The sequence below is a fragment of the Monodelphis domestica genome, chromosome 4, assembly GCF_027887165.1.
Source record: "Monodelphis domestica isolate mMonDom1 chromosome 4, mMonDom1.pri, whole genome shotgun sequence".
Lineage (NCBI taxonomy): Eukaryota > Metazoa > Chordata > Mammalia > Didelphimorphia > Didelphidae > Monodelphis > Monodelphis domestica.
In genome coordinates, this window is record NC_077230.1 from 174988704 (window position 1) to 175001525 (window position 12822).

General features: G+C 35.8%; 1 protein-coding gene across 5 annotated transcripts in view; it reads right to left on the reverse strand.

Annotated features, from left to right (window-relative positions):
* The window catches only part of TTC21B (tetratricopeptide repeat domain 21B), a 109610-nt gene that overhangs the window by 45829 nt on the left and 50959 nt on the right, over nucleotides 1-12822 (reverse strand). For all 5 annotated transcript variants that reach the window (XM_056797221.1, XM_016433674.2, XM_007494302.3 and 2 more), the window contains 2 exons: nucleotides 5771-6009; nucleotides 772-844 (listed from right to left, as the gene is read on the reverse strand). In XM_056797221.1, the coding sequence (XP_056653199.1) occupies nucleotides 772-844; nucleotides 5771-6009 (312 nt within the window). The remainder of the gene's footprint in view (nucleotides 1-771; nucleotides 845-5770; nucleotides 6010-12822) is intronic.

A 12822-nucleotide genomic window follows, 5' to 3' on the forward strand; every position in this document is an offset into this window, starting at 1 on the left:
ATGCTGAGAAGAGAGGCAAATGGAACCTTCACAAAACCTTGGGGGGATGGGATGGAGTTCCAACCAGGTTCAAAAGCAGTTGGAGTCAAAGACTGAAGGTTCTTCTTATCTGGGACTCTGTGTGGAGCTGGGCAAAAGAAATACCAATCTCAAAATCCTTTTGCTTGAACTGAATGAAGATCTCAGTGCTCAACTGAAGCCAATCTTTGGGATAGAGACTCTCTTTTTCCCTTAGGGGAATGCAGAGCTTAGCCCTGAAAGATTTTCCTTGGTCAAATCCTCAAGAGTTATATTATGAAAGAAATCTTAGGGACTCCCTTCCCTGCCCTGCCCTGCCCTCATTCTTCCAACAACCCTATTCCTGAATAAATTAGACATCTTTAGTTACACCAGAAATTGATTCTGAGTCTATGTAGTAGGAGGAGAGTTAAGAAGGAAGCTGTGGGGGAACAGACTTACCCTTTAGTCTAAACTGACTGACTCCATTGGTAACAGCTCAACTCAGTGAAAGAAAGAGGAAGTGCCACATAGAACTCAATTCCCTAACAGATGTTCAGTGGTTCCTTCCCTTTCTAAGTCCCCTTCATTATTACACCCTATATCAGTAACAAGTCAAATCTTATCTGGAAAAAAAGAATCAATTTCATTTTTATAGCATATAATTTCAATATTTAATTAAATTTTTAACAACTTAAATGGTTTTCTAGTTCTTACTACTTTACCATAACTATCTTATGCTAATCCTTAAGAATAAGCAATACAAGTTCTTACCTCTTGTATGTTCATGTACGCATCACCAAGGAGAAGAAAGGTATGAGGATTGGGCAATTTTTCTACAAGGTCTCTGGAAGACAAATTTTATTAATCAAATTATCTGTAATATGTGTATGCACCTATCACTCTAATCCAAAAACTTACTTCTTCTCCAAGTCATAGATATATGATTTATGTAACCAAATAAGTATTAATGTACTTACTAAATGCTTCACATTGAACTATTTTTACAGTACAAAACTTACAAAGCCTATGGATAACATTTATTATAAAATTAATATATGTTGTCTAATATCTCTTCTTAAAATGGGGAAAATACTTAAAGTATGCCAATGAAATCTTGATGCCACCTCAGAGTATTGGGCATTCTATTTAAATTAACTTTCTGATTAAGTGAGAAATAGTTTTATTTCAAACTATTATGCATAAAGTTTTCTAAAGGAATATGAGGCTAGTTTTTTTTTTTGTTTGTTTGTTTTTTGCTTTTAATATCTAAGTCAAGTAAAAACAGTTTGCTTTTTGTCTGATGAGGCTGATTACTGCAGGATCTAGATCATAGAGTGGATTGAGTACTGGATCTGGAGTCAAGAAGACCAGAGTTAAAATACTGCCTCAGACACTTACTTACTACATATACTTGATTAGGTCACTTAACTTCTACCTTAGATTCCTTGTATATAAAGTAGAAATATTAATAACATCTACTTTACCTGTGTCGTGAGGGAAAAAAGATATTTTGCAAACTTTACAGTTTCATTTAAATGCCATTTATTATTAACTATTATCTTCAATCATATCTGAAAGTAGCTTGTGAAGTCGGTAAAATCTCCCTTATCCAGAATAATGTAAAAAGGTTCCATTCCAGAAAAATCAAAGTCTAGATATTTGAAGTTTGAATATTCTGAATCTTTTCTACTCTTTTGATGGAAATCATTCTAAAATGCACTCACTCCCACTCTCCCCCCTCCCCCCTCTCTATACATATGTATGTATAAAATATCCCTGGCCTTCCCAAAAAAGAGAACTAAACATAACTTCTCTTAATGACTGAAGATCACCATTTGGAATTCTGAATATATTCTTGTCCATTACATGTAAATAGTATGCAACAATGACTAGTATGGAAATGTGAATGGCATGACAATTAAAAAAAAGAATATTAACTCCCTGGAAACAAGGATTACTTCATTGTTTTTATTTCTATCTTTAGTGTTTAGTATAGTTCCTGGTACACAATAGATACTTAATAATGCCTGTTGATTGACGTATCCTTGGACAATCTGACTTAACTCAGGTGCATGCTAACCTTTCCACAAAACTTGTTTTCTTCTCCAATGCCGTTTTATCAAGCAATACACACTCAATCTTTAACTACCCTCCTTTGTAAAAATTTGTGAATGTGTTTATATTCTAAATGGCATATATTCTAGGCTGCCACATCTATGGGTAATAAGATGACTAAGTATTTTTTGGCTCAGGCAATCCCACACTACGTCTAAATTCTATCTTTCCTCTACTCTTGCTTCCACAAAGCCTCTCAACTATTTGAAGATAGCTATCATCCCCTCAACATTCCAAAAAGGGTTTCTAGTCTATAAACACAAAAAACTCAGAATTATAATCTGAACTTGCTTATAAGAATCTTCTACCTTTTAAATTAATATTGAGTGGCAGGGGCATTTCTTTGATCTTCACTGAGAACCACTCATATAAAACTTGATCCAAGTCCTTGAATTTAACTCTTCACAAGTTGCAACAATATTCAATGGATTAGCTGAGTCAGAATCTTCAAAGAATTTGAACAGTTGCCCTTCTGAATCTTTCTATAAAGCCAACAGAATATTCATCCATGACCATTTATGCAGATTATGAGATTATAACTTTCTGCACATAATGCATCCTCCAGTCTGCTCAACTATATAATGTTTGGCATGCAGATTTGGGTGTGAACCATGACACTAACATTTACTAGATATGTTGCCATAGGAAAGTCACAACCTCTCTGATTCTCAATTTTTGTGCAGAACAAGTAAATTTATAAACTTTAAGCACTAAATAAATGTTGGCTACTACTACTAAGAACTCTTTAAATTTAATAGTCATTCACTACTTTGCTCCAACCTACATATTATCATTATATATTAATCTCCATACAATATGGCCCAGCCAAACTGGCATTCTCCCTGTTCCTCACATGCAGCATGCCACCTCCTATCTCTGTGGCAAAATGCAGTCCTTCTTCATTTTTGCCTCAAAGAACCCCTTTCTTCCCTCAAGATGTAGCTCAAAACACTTTCTCAGATCTCTAATTTTAGTACCCTCTCTCTATATTTATACTGTAGATACTTACACATGTACATGATATTTCATCTAATAGAATGTTAATCCCTGAGAGCAAGGATTGCTTTATTTTTCAGTCTGTATCCCCAGTACCTAGTCAGAGTTGGCACTAGAATTCAGCTCTTACTGGTTTCAAGTCCCTGTTTTTTTCAACTGTGCTAAGCTGGCAAATAGTAGGCCCTAAATAAATGTCATATGAGATATAGAATACTGTTTTTCCCCTTACAGAGGTATTTTATCTACTGTATTTTTATTGTTAGCTCTTTTCTGATATGAAGAGTGTCTGTTATTCAAGGATCCCTTAACCTTCTGTGCTTATCTTTTGCAACCTCTTCCCTCTTCTCGAGGGTTCTATGTTGTTTTCACTGGGATTCTCAGTTTTCATTTTAGACTAAAGTTAGCTTGTTACAGACAATACAAGCCAGTCTGTATGCTTCATTCTCTTTGGCCAATGAACTGATTTTAAGAGCTGTGGGTATAATCTTTAGCTCTTCAACATTATTTTGTAGTTTTCATTGTTTGGGAGGTACTTTTTGGGAGTTCTCTTTTATCACCAAAGGTTGTTTTGTTTTGTCCTTTGGCCTATATCTAGGTTTAGAGTTAATTCCAGATGGCTAGGCTCCAAGCAAAGCTGAAGTTTTACTTTAGAGTGTAGCCAAGATTAATCTGAATCTGTATTGTTATGATAATGACCTCTGAATATTGCTTTTTAGGAACTATAGACCTTATATTAAAGTATTTTGCCATCACTTGCTTCTTTCTTCTTTAAAGGCATAACTAAAGCAATACTCTAAGGATTCCAGCTAGCTAGTTCCAGTTAACTGAGGATTTTCTTTATTGTAAAAATACTTCAGTGGATCCATGATTTCACTTCTGTGGGTACCTCTTCATCAGTGCACATTACAAGCCATCCCTGCCTTCTCATATAGTAGTATTCTTGTCCTTGTTTTCTAATTTCTAGTTCTTCCGCAGAGGATCCACCCAATATACTAAAAGACTCCTTCTAAAAATACTCTGGCAGTGTATCTGTTATCCCTCCTCCTTAATACATAACTGACCCAAGTCTTTTTCCCATCACTCCTTTATATCACTGTTTAAGTACAGATTGTGCTACAGCCCATTCATGCCCATTTTTCATATCCTCGTTATGCTTTAGGTCACCTGTAATATTTCTGGATTTGAAATCATATGGTTGTGACTGAGAAAACATTTGAATTAAAAAAAATGGGTCATAGTATCAGGTGAATGATTAAAAACATGCATTTTAAAAAATGAAAACCAGTCTATTCTTTTCCTCTAACTCAATTATGGGCCTAACTCATTGTACATCAGCAATGACTATCTCATTTATTTGACTGATATAATCTTTATATAAATCTCTCATTAGTATTGACAATCCTTCATATATACACTACATGTAGGTATCCACATATATATAAAAATCTGAACAAAAGGCTTTTTCATTCATTTTGTTCTTTCCAAATAGATTCTTAGCCAGATCTCATGAGTAATCGTGGATCTCCCTACAATGTATAGTAGCACTTGGATGACCAAGAGTTTTTAACCTGGAGTTTAATAACTTATTTTAAAAAAATATTTTATAAACTGTTTTCCTATACAATTTGTTTTCTTTGTAATTCTATGTATTTTATTTTATGTACTTAAAAACATTATTTGGAAAGGGGTCCATACATAAGTTTCACCAGACTCCTAAAACATCAGACCAGCGAATCTTTCTTCCAAACATGTAAAATATTATCATAATATGATATATATAGTAATATCCTATTATATTATTATGAAAATCCAAATGCTTTAATTTTCTAGAATTGTTCTGATGAATGAGTTTTCTGGGAAAGTAAAACAATTACTGTCGTGTGTTCGAGCAATTATTTTTAAAAGCTCCTGGGGACACTTGGTTTTAAACTGGCCTTCCTCCAAGTCTCTCCAAATGGTTATATTTTTCTAGGATGAAATACTTTTTTCTCTATTTTCTAGGGGGTTGGTTCCTTGACCATGCCCACTGCTACCTGTAACACTGGTTGCCAGTTTAGCCTTCTGCTGCTTTTCTGGTCTTTTGTTCTTTTTTCACCTCTCTACTTTTCATAGTGTTTATTTCATACTTTTTAAATTTGATGCTCAGAGTTTAACTTTCATAATTATTACCAGGCAATGAAAACACACCTTTCTCATAACTGACAAACTGATCAAAAATATTATTTATTGCTTCTTCCTGCTAGTTGTACCCAGGACTTGTTTAACCTTTTTAGAGGTTCATGGCTATTTATGTGCCAGACAGCTTGTTACTATGGCATTATACTACTGTTTTGAACTGCAATGACATCAGAATTATTATCCTTCTAAAAATACTTCTGTGTCATGTTGGAAAAGTTCTTATCAGTAATGATTTACAAGGAAAAAAAACCTCAGCACCTAGAAATGAGGTGTAGTAAGTGGAAAGTAGTCAGCCATAGGAAGATGTCATCGTAAATGAATCTCATTAGTAAAGGGAAACTGGGGTAGGGGAAAACATAGTCATTGGTATGGGAAGATTGGGGAAAGATCTAGCAGAGGATTTTGCATTAGGTTTAGAAACACTTGAGAAATTAATTTCTAGTGGCAACTTGATTTAAAATAGACTAAAATAGACTTTTACCTGTAACAGCTGGCATATAATTTTTTCTCTTTTCTGTGCTTTAAGTAAATGTCTGCCATTTTTTCTTTAGTTTCAACAAAATAAGGCTGTTCTGGGGTGACATTTCGAAGCATGCTTAAGGCTCGTTCAACCTCTCCTTGGGCAAGAGCTAGGTCTGCATTAGCAATAGTAACACGTAATTCTTCAGGTGTTCCAGAAAATTCATTGATGGCATCTTGCAAAACTTTTGCTGCTTCATGCTGTAGATGAAATAAAAACATCATTTCAAGCAAAGAGGTATACGTACACCAGAAGGGAAACATTTCCAATAATGAATAAGTGATAGAAACTAAACTGTATAAATAATACATGAATAAGAATGGTTTAAGATGTCAGAATAAGAGGATGAAAAGAAGTCAGGATTTTTGCATAGTCCACGAAAAAAATAACTGAAATACTAATATAGAACAAGGGTATTTCTTCCTTTGCAACATTTCAAAAGGAGATGAGTTAGGGTGATAATAAGAAAGAATGGAGCAAGGGAGTTAAAGAGGCTCCTACCTGATGGCATGAATCTAGTGAAATGATTAATTTGTAATTAAGGTAATCTGTGATAGGAAAAGATGCTGTTGGGGATCTGGGAAAAGGTCCATTTCTAGAATCTAAAAAGATGTACTAAACTATTATGTGTAGTAAAAAAAAGGACTTCTAAGCAATAACATTTAGTGCAATATTATTTTTTTATAATTGATATGAGGAGTAGATAGATTAGGTAGAGTGAAGCCTTTGAGTTAAAAAAATAAAACAAATCAAGGTTCATACCCTGTCTCCAAAACACCCTGGATTTGTGATCACTGGAATAATAAGTTGTCTTTACCCCCTTGCTTGGTCATTTGCCTTGCCTAATTCCATGCAGTTGACCCCTAGTTGATTCAGTTTAGTTGCAAAGCTAAAATCAATTTTTTAGATTCAGTGTCCTTAAAGTTAAAATATCCAGCAGCCTTTAATTGTCTAACAATATCTACCACTACCTTCTTAAACTGCTAGGAGAAAAGCAATAGAACTATAATTGGCAAGTATGATAACATTCTTTGGAGGGTTAAATCCATAATGGGAAGTAGAACCTTATATCCCATAAGTTGATATAAATACTCTGGTAAAACTACCAGGAAAAAACACTGTATCATGGTGAGTTGATACCAGACTAGTTCCATTATCCTATTCAGTAACACCTATAAGTAGTTTATCTCCTTAGTAGATTTTATATACTCAGGAACACACAAGGTTCTATTTCCCTCCACTTTGAAAACAAAACAAAACAAAAACAATACTGATTGTCTGTTTGATTGACAGCTACTTCAAGAGAGGTTTTAAAGTCCCTCTGTCTCAACTACAGCCCTGCAGTATTGTGAGTGTTCTGTTGGGCCTATAGTTTCAGAAGATTCCAAGCCCTACTCCATGCCTGGTCAGAGAGCCAAAGTTCCAAGTAGGCCTCAAAATGGGAAGTAGGCCTCAAAGTGGCTGCTATACTCTCAACCCCCCTCCCCCAACCTTTTAGGTTCTGACCCTTTTCTGGTTCAGCCAACTGAAATAAAAGGAATACATGGAAGTACATGGGATTCCTCAGTACCCCCTCAGTGAAGTAAGACCAATAGCCTTACCTACTGGCACCAGTGTGTAACCAGGCCTCCAAGCACTTGTAGGTATAAAAGTAGATTTATTATTAAAGGTTAGGAAGGGAGGATTAAGAAAAAAGGTTTCCCTAACACTATAATTCTTACTTCCCTTTCCCTCTATGTTCCCCGCATGGGGAAGCCTTTCTTCTTCACTCCCTAAGCCCTTCCTATCTCTGGCTAAATTCCCCAAAGCCCTCTCTGAATCTCCCTGACTATAAAATCCTCCTTAGGTGGTTTCTCAAGAAGTAATAGTTTTTTAAGATGGAACAGGGATGAACCCTTGATGATTGAGTTCAACTCAGCTGGGCCAGGGCCTGAGCTTGGCCTCAGGTCTCACACCACAACTGCCTCTTAACAAGGTTTTATCAGGTTCGATGTTATACAATATCTTCTCATATGGCTCTCTTCTTTTGTGAGGAAAAATACTCTCAAGAAAGTCCAAAGGTTTCCCTTCAACTTCACTATAGATTTGGAATCTCCAGGATCAGCAGAGCTTGGCTACCTCCTCTCCTCTCAGCTCCCAGAAAACAGGAACTCCTTCAGTTGGTTGGTGCCCCCTTCAAATCTTCTCTCCAGAATCTAGAATCTACAGTCACAAGGTTCCTCTTAATTATACTTAAACTCATTTCTCTCTCTGTCATTTCGATACTAATACCATTAACTAGTTAGTCACTCTCTAAATGTCCCAGGCAATTCTTTAAGGCTACAAATTAGAATGAAAGTTAAGAGTTAGAATCTGAATTAATAAGGGGTTTTTGTACCAAGAGGTACATTGAATTCACAACTCTGAACCAAACAAAGGAAAATAAAACCAGTATAAACTGATTCTTATAATATAAGTACTACTGGCCAAATGCATTCTACTAATCTATTATTGGGAAGGAAATGTCTTATGACCATCTATAAAATCAAATACAAATACATGTTCTGAGCCCATTTCCCTCCTTTACTAAATAGTAATAAAGAATGCCATTTAGGATTATTTATAAAACTTAATACATAGAGGAGGTATGATGATGATGTTGATCCAGCATTATCTGGAAGTTCAGCCTTAACTATCAAACATGATAAAATTCTCAGTGCTATCAGATATCCAAATAACATATATGGAATTAACTCAGTTACTAAGATAATTGCCTCAACTTGAATATTCTTTTGATTCCATATTTGCTTCAGTTTCTCTATCAGAATTATTTAATTTATTTTCCCCATGAAACTCTTTTTGAAAGATACTACTTAGCTGGCCTGTCACATTACTAAATCACTGCTTTATCATAGGACTATAGATCTAGAGCTGTGAAGGGTCTGTTTAGTCCAACTCCCTCCTTTAATGGATAAACTAAGTCTCACAGAAGTTAAATGACCTGTCCATGTTTACAGAGTTAGTAAGGTTCTGTAAGCCAGATTTAGACCTAGATTTTCCTGACTCCGTATCTAGGACTCTATCAATATGCTACACTGCCTCTCAATTCCTCTCATGTTGCTTTATTTTTCATGAGTAACAATGTTTGATTTTTTTTTTTGTTGTTATAGCTATATCTGAATATATCTCCTATTTATTATTTTCTAATATAGTCTTAGGCTTATAGCATCTGTACTCTATTAACTCTCTTAAGAGGCTACAATCTAAAAAATATAACCTTGCTGAGGGAAGGTATTCTATTCCTAGCACTTAGGAAAAAGGAATAAATCATTCAATACCATTTCTTAAGCACCAGCTATTTCCCAGGCAGTGTGCTAAGAGCTGGGAATAAAAAACAAAAATCAAATCATCAGTCTATCATAGATTTAGAACTAAGATGAATCATAGAAGTTATCAAGTCTAATCTCCTTATTTTGTACATGAGAAAAATAAATCCTATGAAGTCTAAATGACTTGGCTACTTAGCTAATAACTGTTTGAGGTGAGATTTGAACTCAGGTCTTCAAATCTAGCACTTTACCCATTACACGATCTTCCTGTTCTCAAGGAACAAATATCATATGAAGTGAGACATGTACATATACAAAAATACATAGAATAAATATAAAATATATACAAGGTAACTGGAAGAAGGAATAGAGGTTGAATCGTGGCTTTAGGGAATAACACATTTTAGAAAGTGGAAAGGAAGAAATTTATGCCAAATAGCAATAGCAAGTATAAAGGCCACGGAAAGGGAAATGGAATGCAGAATGTTAGGCCAGTGTTGGTGAATGTTTGTTTTTGATATCATGTGCCCAACCTGCAATTTCAAGCTGCCTGGGAGCCCCCTGAATTACCCTAGACAGCAGAGGGAGGAAGTGCTCACACTGGGTGGCTGGACAGAGGGGCAGGGCATATGAAAAAAGTCCTTGGGTGCTGTGGAGAGGCGGAGGGGAGCAACCTTCTCTGTGCTGCCCCAGAACCCGTGTCATACCTTTGCCAATATGGGTATAAGTAGGAAAGGGAAGTAATACATAATAAGGTTGGGACCAGGGTAGCCAAACAGAAAAGTTTCTATTTTAGCCCAGAAATTGTAGGGAGCCTGGAGTTTGAGCAATAGACAGTGACACATGATTTATGTTTAAAGAAAATCACTTTAGCATCTATATGTGCAAAGAATGGAATGGAATGGGAAGAGATGAAGCAAGAAATTAGGAGACTATTGTAATAATCTAAATAAGAGGTGATGAGAATCTGAACTAAAGTAGACCTCATATAAAAAAAGTGAGAAGAGAAGTTGTGGATGGGGCCCAGTGCTAATCCTTAGGAACCTGAGGAAAGACAAAAATAATCCTTATTCTCAAAAAGCTCACAGTCTAATGGGAGAGACAACATACAAAGACGATATATTCAAAATAAGTTAGATATAAACAAAAGAGGGAAGGCACTGGCATTAAGGGGAATCAGTAAGTCTTTTGGTAGAAGGTGGGATTGTAGTTGGAACTTGAATCTATACAGGAAAGCCAGGAGGTAGAGCTGGGTAGGAAGGATTTCCAGGTTGTTCCTAGGTCTCTGGTCTTGCTGTTTCTCTGAGTCATTCTAGAAGCTCTTATCAATCTTGCCATCTCTGGCATGAAGTGGTGTGGAGGGGACCATGCTAGACTGAAATCTGGAACCTGATCTTACTTCAAGTTAGAAAGGCTAGTAACCTCATTTCTTCTCTCTTTCTCTTTATTGATGAATACTTATAAATTTAGTATATAGCCTATAAGATTAACTTTTATTCATAACAGCATTCAGAAGCAATGGGGAGTCCAAGATAATATTTAGAATGTGAGTATGGTTGACTGGTAGGATAATGATACTCTCATCAGTAATAGAGTTTAGAAAGAAAGGGGATCTAGGGGTAAGTTTCTATTTTAAGCCAGATAATGAATTTATTTTGGGGCAAGTTTAGTTTAAGATGATTATAGGAAATCCAGTTCAAGATCTATAATAGGCAGGTAGAAATGTGGGAATGAAAGTCAGTAGAAAGATGTTAGAGCTGGACTGTACATTTTAAGAATCATCATCACAAAAGTGAAAGAATCCAGAGAAACTGATGAGTTCGCCAAGAGAAACAGTATAGAGGGATAAAAGAGGAGGGTATTGGAGAGAATTTGGGAGTTCAATCATATTTAGTGGGTGTGATCTGGATGAAGATGTTGTAAAGGAACCTAAGAAGTGGTCAGATAGGCAGGAAGAGAAACAGAAGGAGAATGGTGTTAGGAAAACCTAGAGAGAATACAGTATCAAGGAGAAGAGAGTGATTGACCATGTCAAAGGCTGCAGAAAGGTAAAGAAGAAAGAGAAGAGAAAAGATCATTGGATTTCACAATTAAGAGATGACTGGTAAATCTGGCCAGTCTGTAGAGTTAATAGGATAAGAGCAGAATTGGAGGCCTTATTTTAGATGGACTTCTCTCAAAGAAATTAGCCATAAAAGGAAGGAAAGACACAGCACAATAGTTAGAAGGGATAGGTGGATCAAGTTAGGGTTTTCTGAGGATGAGAGAAACATGGGAAGAAAGAATGAAGATGATAAGAGTGGTCAAACTGCTAGACAAGACAGGATTGAATAGGATTACTTGTACATGTAGAGGAGTTAGCCTTGTCATGGAGAAGGCATGACTTATTATGTGAAATAGGGGTATAGGTGGAGATAGCTGTACATAGAAAGAGGTTTGACTTGGCAAAGAGAAGGAAGGTGGAAAAAATGGCAGAAAGCAACTAGGAGATGTGATCTGAGGAGAAGGGTAAAAGAGGAGCATGTTATGAATGGCCTCAAGTTTTTCAGTGAAATATGAGGCAAGATTTTCAGCTAAGAGGAAAAGGAAGAACTATGGGAGGTTTGAGAAGAAACAAAAAGGTTTGGAAAAGCTGCTGTGATGAGTAGGATAATTAGTTATTTAGCGAATAAATGGATTGTTGTGCTGCAGGGAGGGCCCACTTGAGGATATGCAACGTAAATTTGAAATTGATGCAATCTTGATGATTTTGTGACTTTCTCTGGCTTCATCTGGCATCGAGTGAGATGGCAGTGGAACTGGATGGTAGGAATAATCCAAGACTGAAGCTTGATAGAGCAAGTTTGTGCTAGAATAAGGAAATGTAGGATTCAAGGGAAAAGGACAATGTAAAATTGAACTGGTACATCACAGGGTCAGGATAGGGAAGGGAGGAAAGTAGAGCCAGTGCAAGGGTGATGGCTTAGGAGAGAATTAAGAAAGAATAGTAAGGATGAAGAACAGAATTTGGAGCTGAAAGGAAGAGTTAGCGGTAGAATGATTAACACTGTGAACAGATAAGTGAATTTCAAAGTTTATAAGCCTGTAAGTTTGTTGGTTGAGATTGGGTGGAGCAGATCATGGAAAACTGAGCAAGTTGAGAAACTAGGAGGTAAAGATGTTTGAGGTTAAGGATTTGCCAACTAACGAGATATGTTGGGTGATTAAGAAATGAGGAGTTGAGTATAATGTTTAGGTTGCAAAACAGGGAGACCAAAAGGATGATGGCACCCCCAAAACAAATAGGAAAATAAGCATTTGTTGAATTGAATATCATATAACCATTGGCATATGATTATATTATTATATTGATAGAAGTATTAGTTTGTTTAAAATCAATAGCAGACAAAATGATATAGAGATCTTATCTTTCTTCACATAATCTAATAGTATATTTTAGATAAGATATAGTATAATACAGTAAAAAGAATATGTTTTGGTGTAGGAAGGTTAGGTTAACATGCTGCCTGATGTTTAATTACCTATGAAAGTGGACTACATGACATCTGAGACTCCTTTCAGCTCCAAATCTATGATCTAAAAAAGTTACTCAGGATACTAAGCTTTGCCTAAAACCATGTGCAGACGGTTCTAATTCAAGACAATAAATTATTTTTCCTTGGATGTTTTGGTACAGAGGAATGATTTTTTTTTTGTGCTTATAAC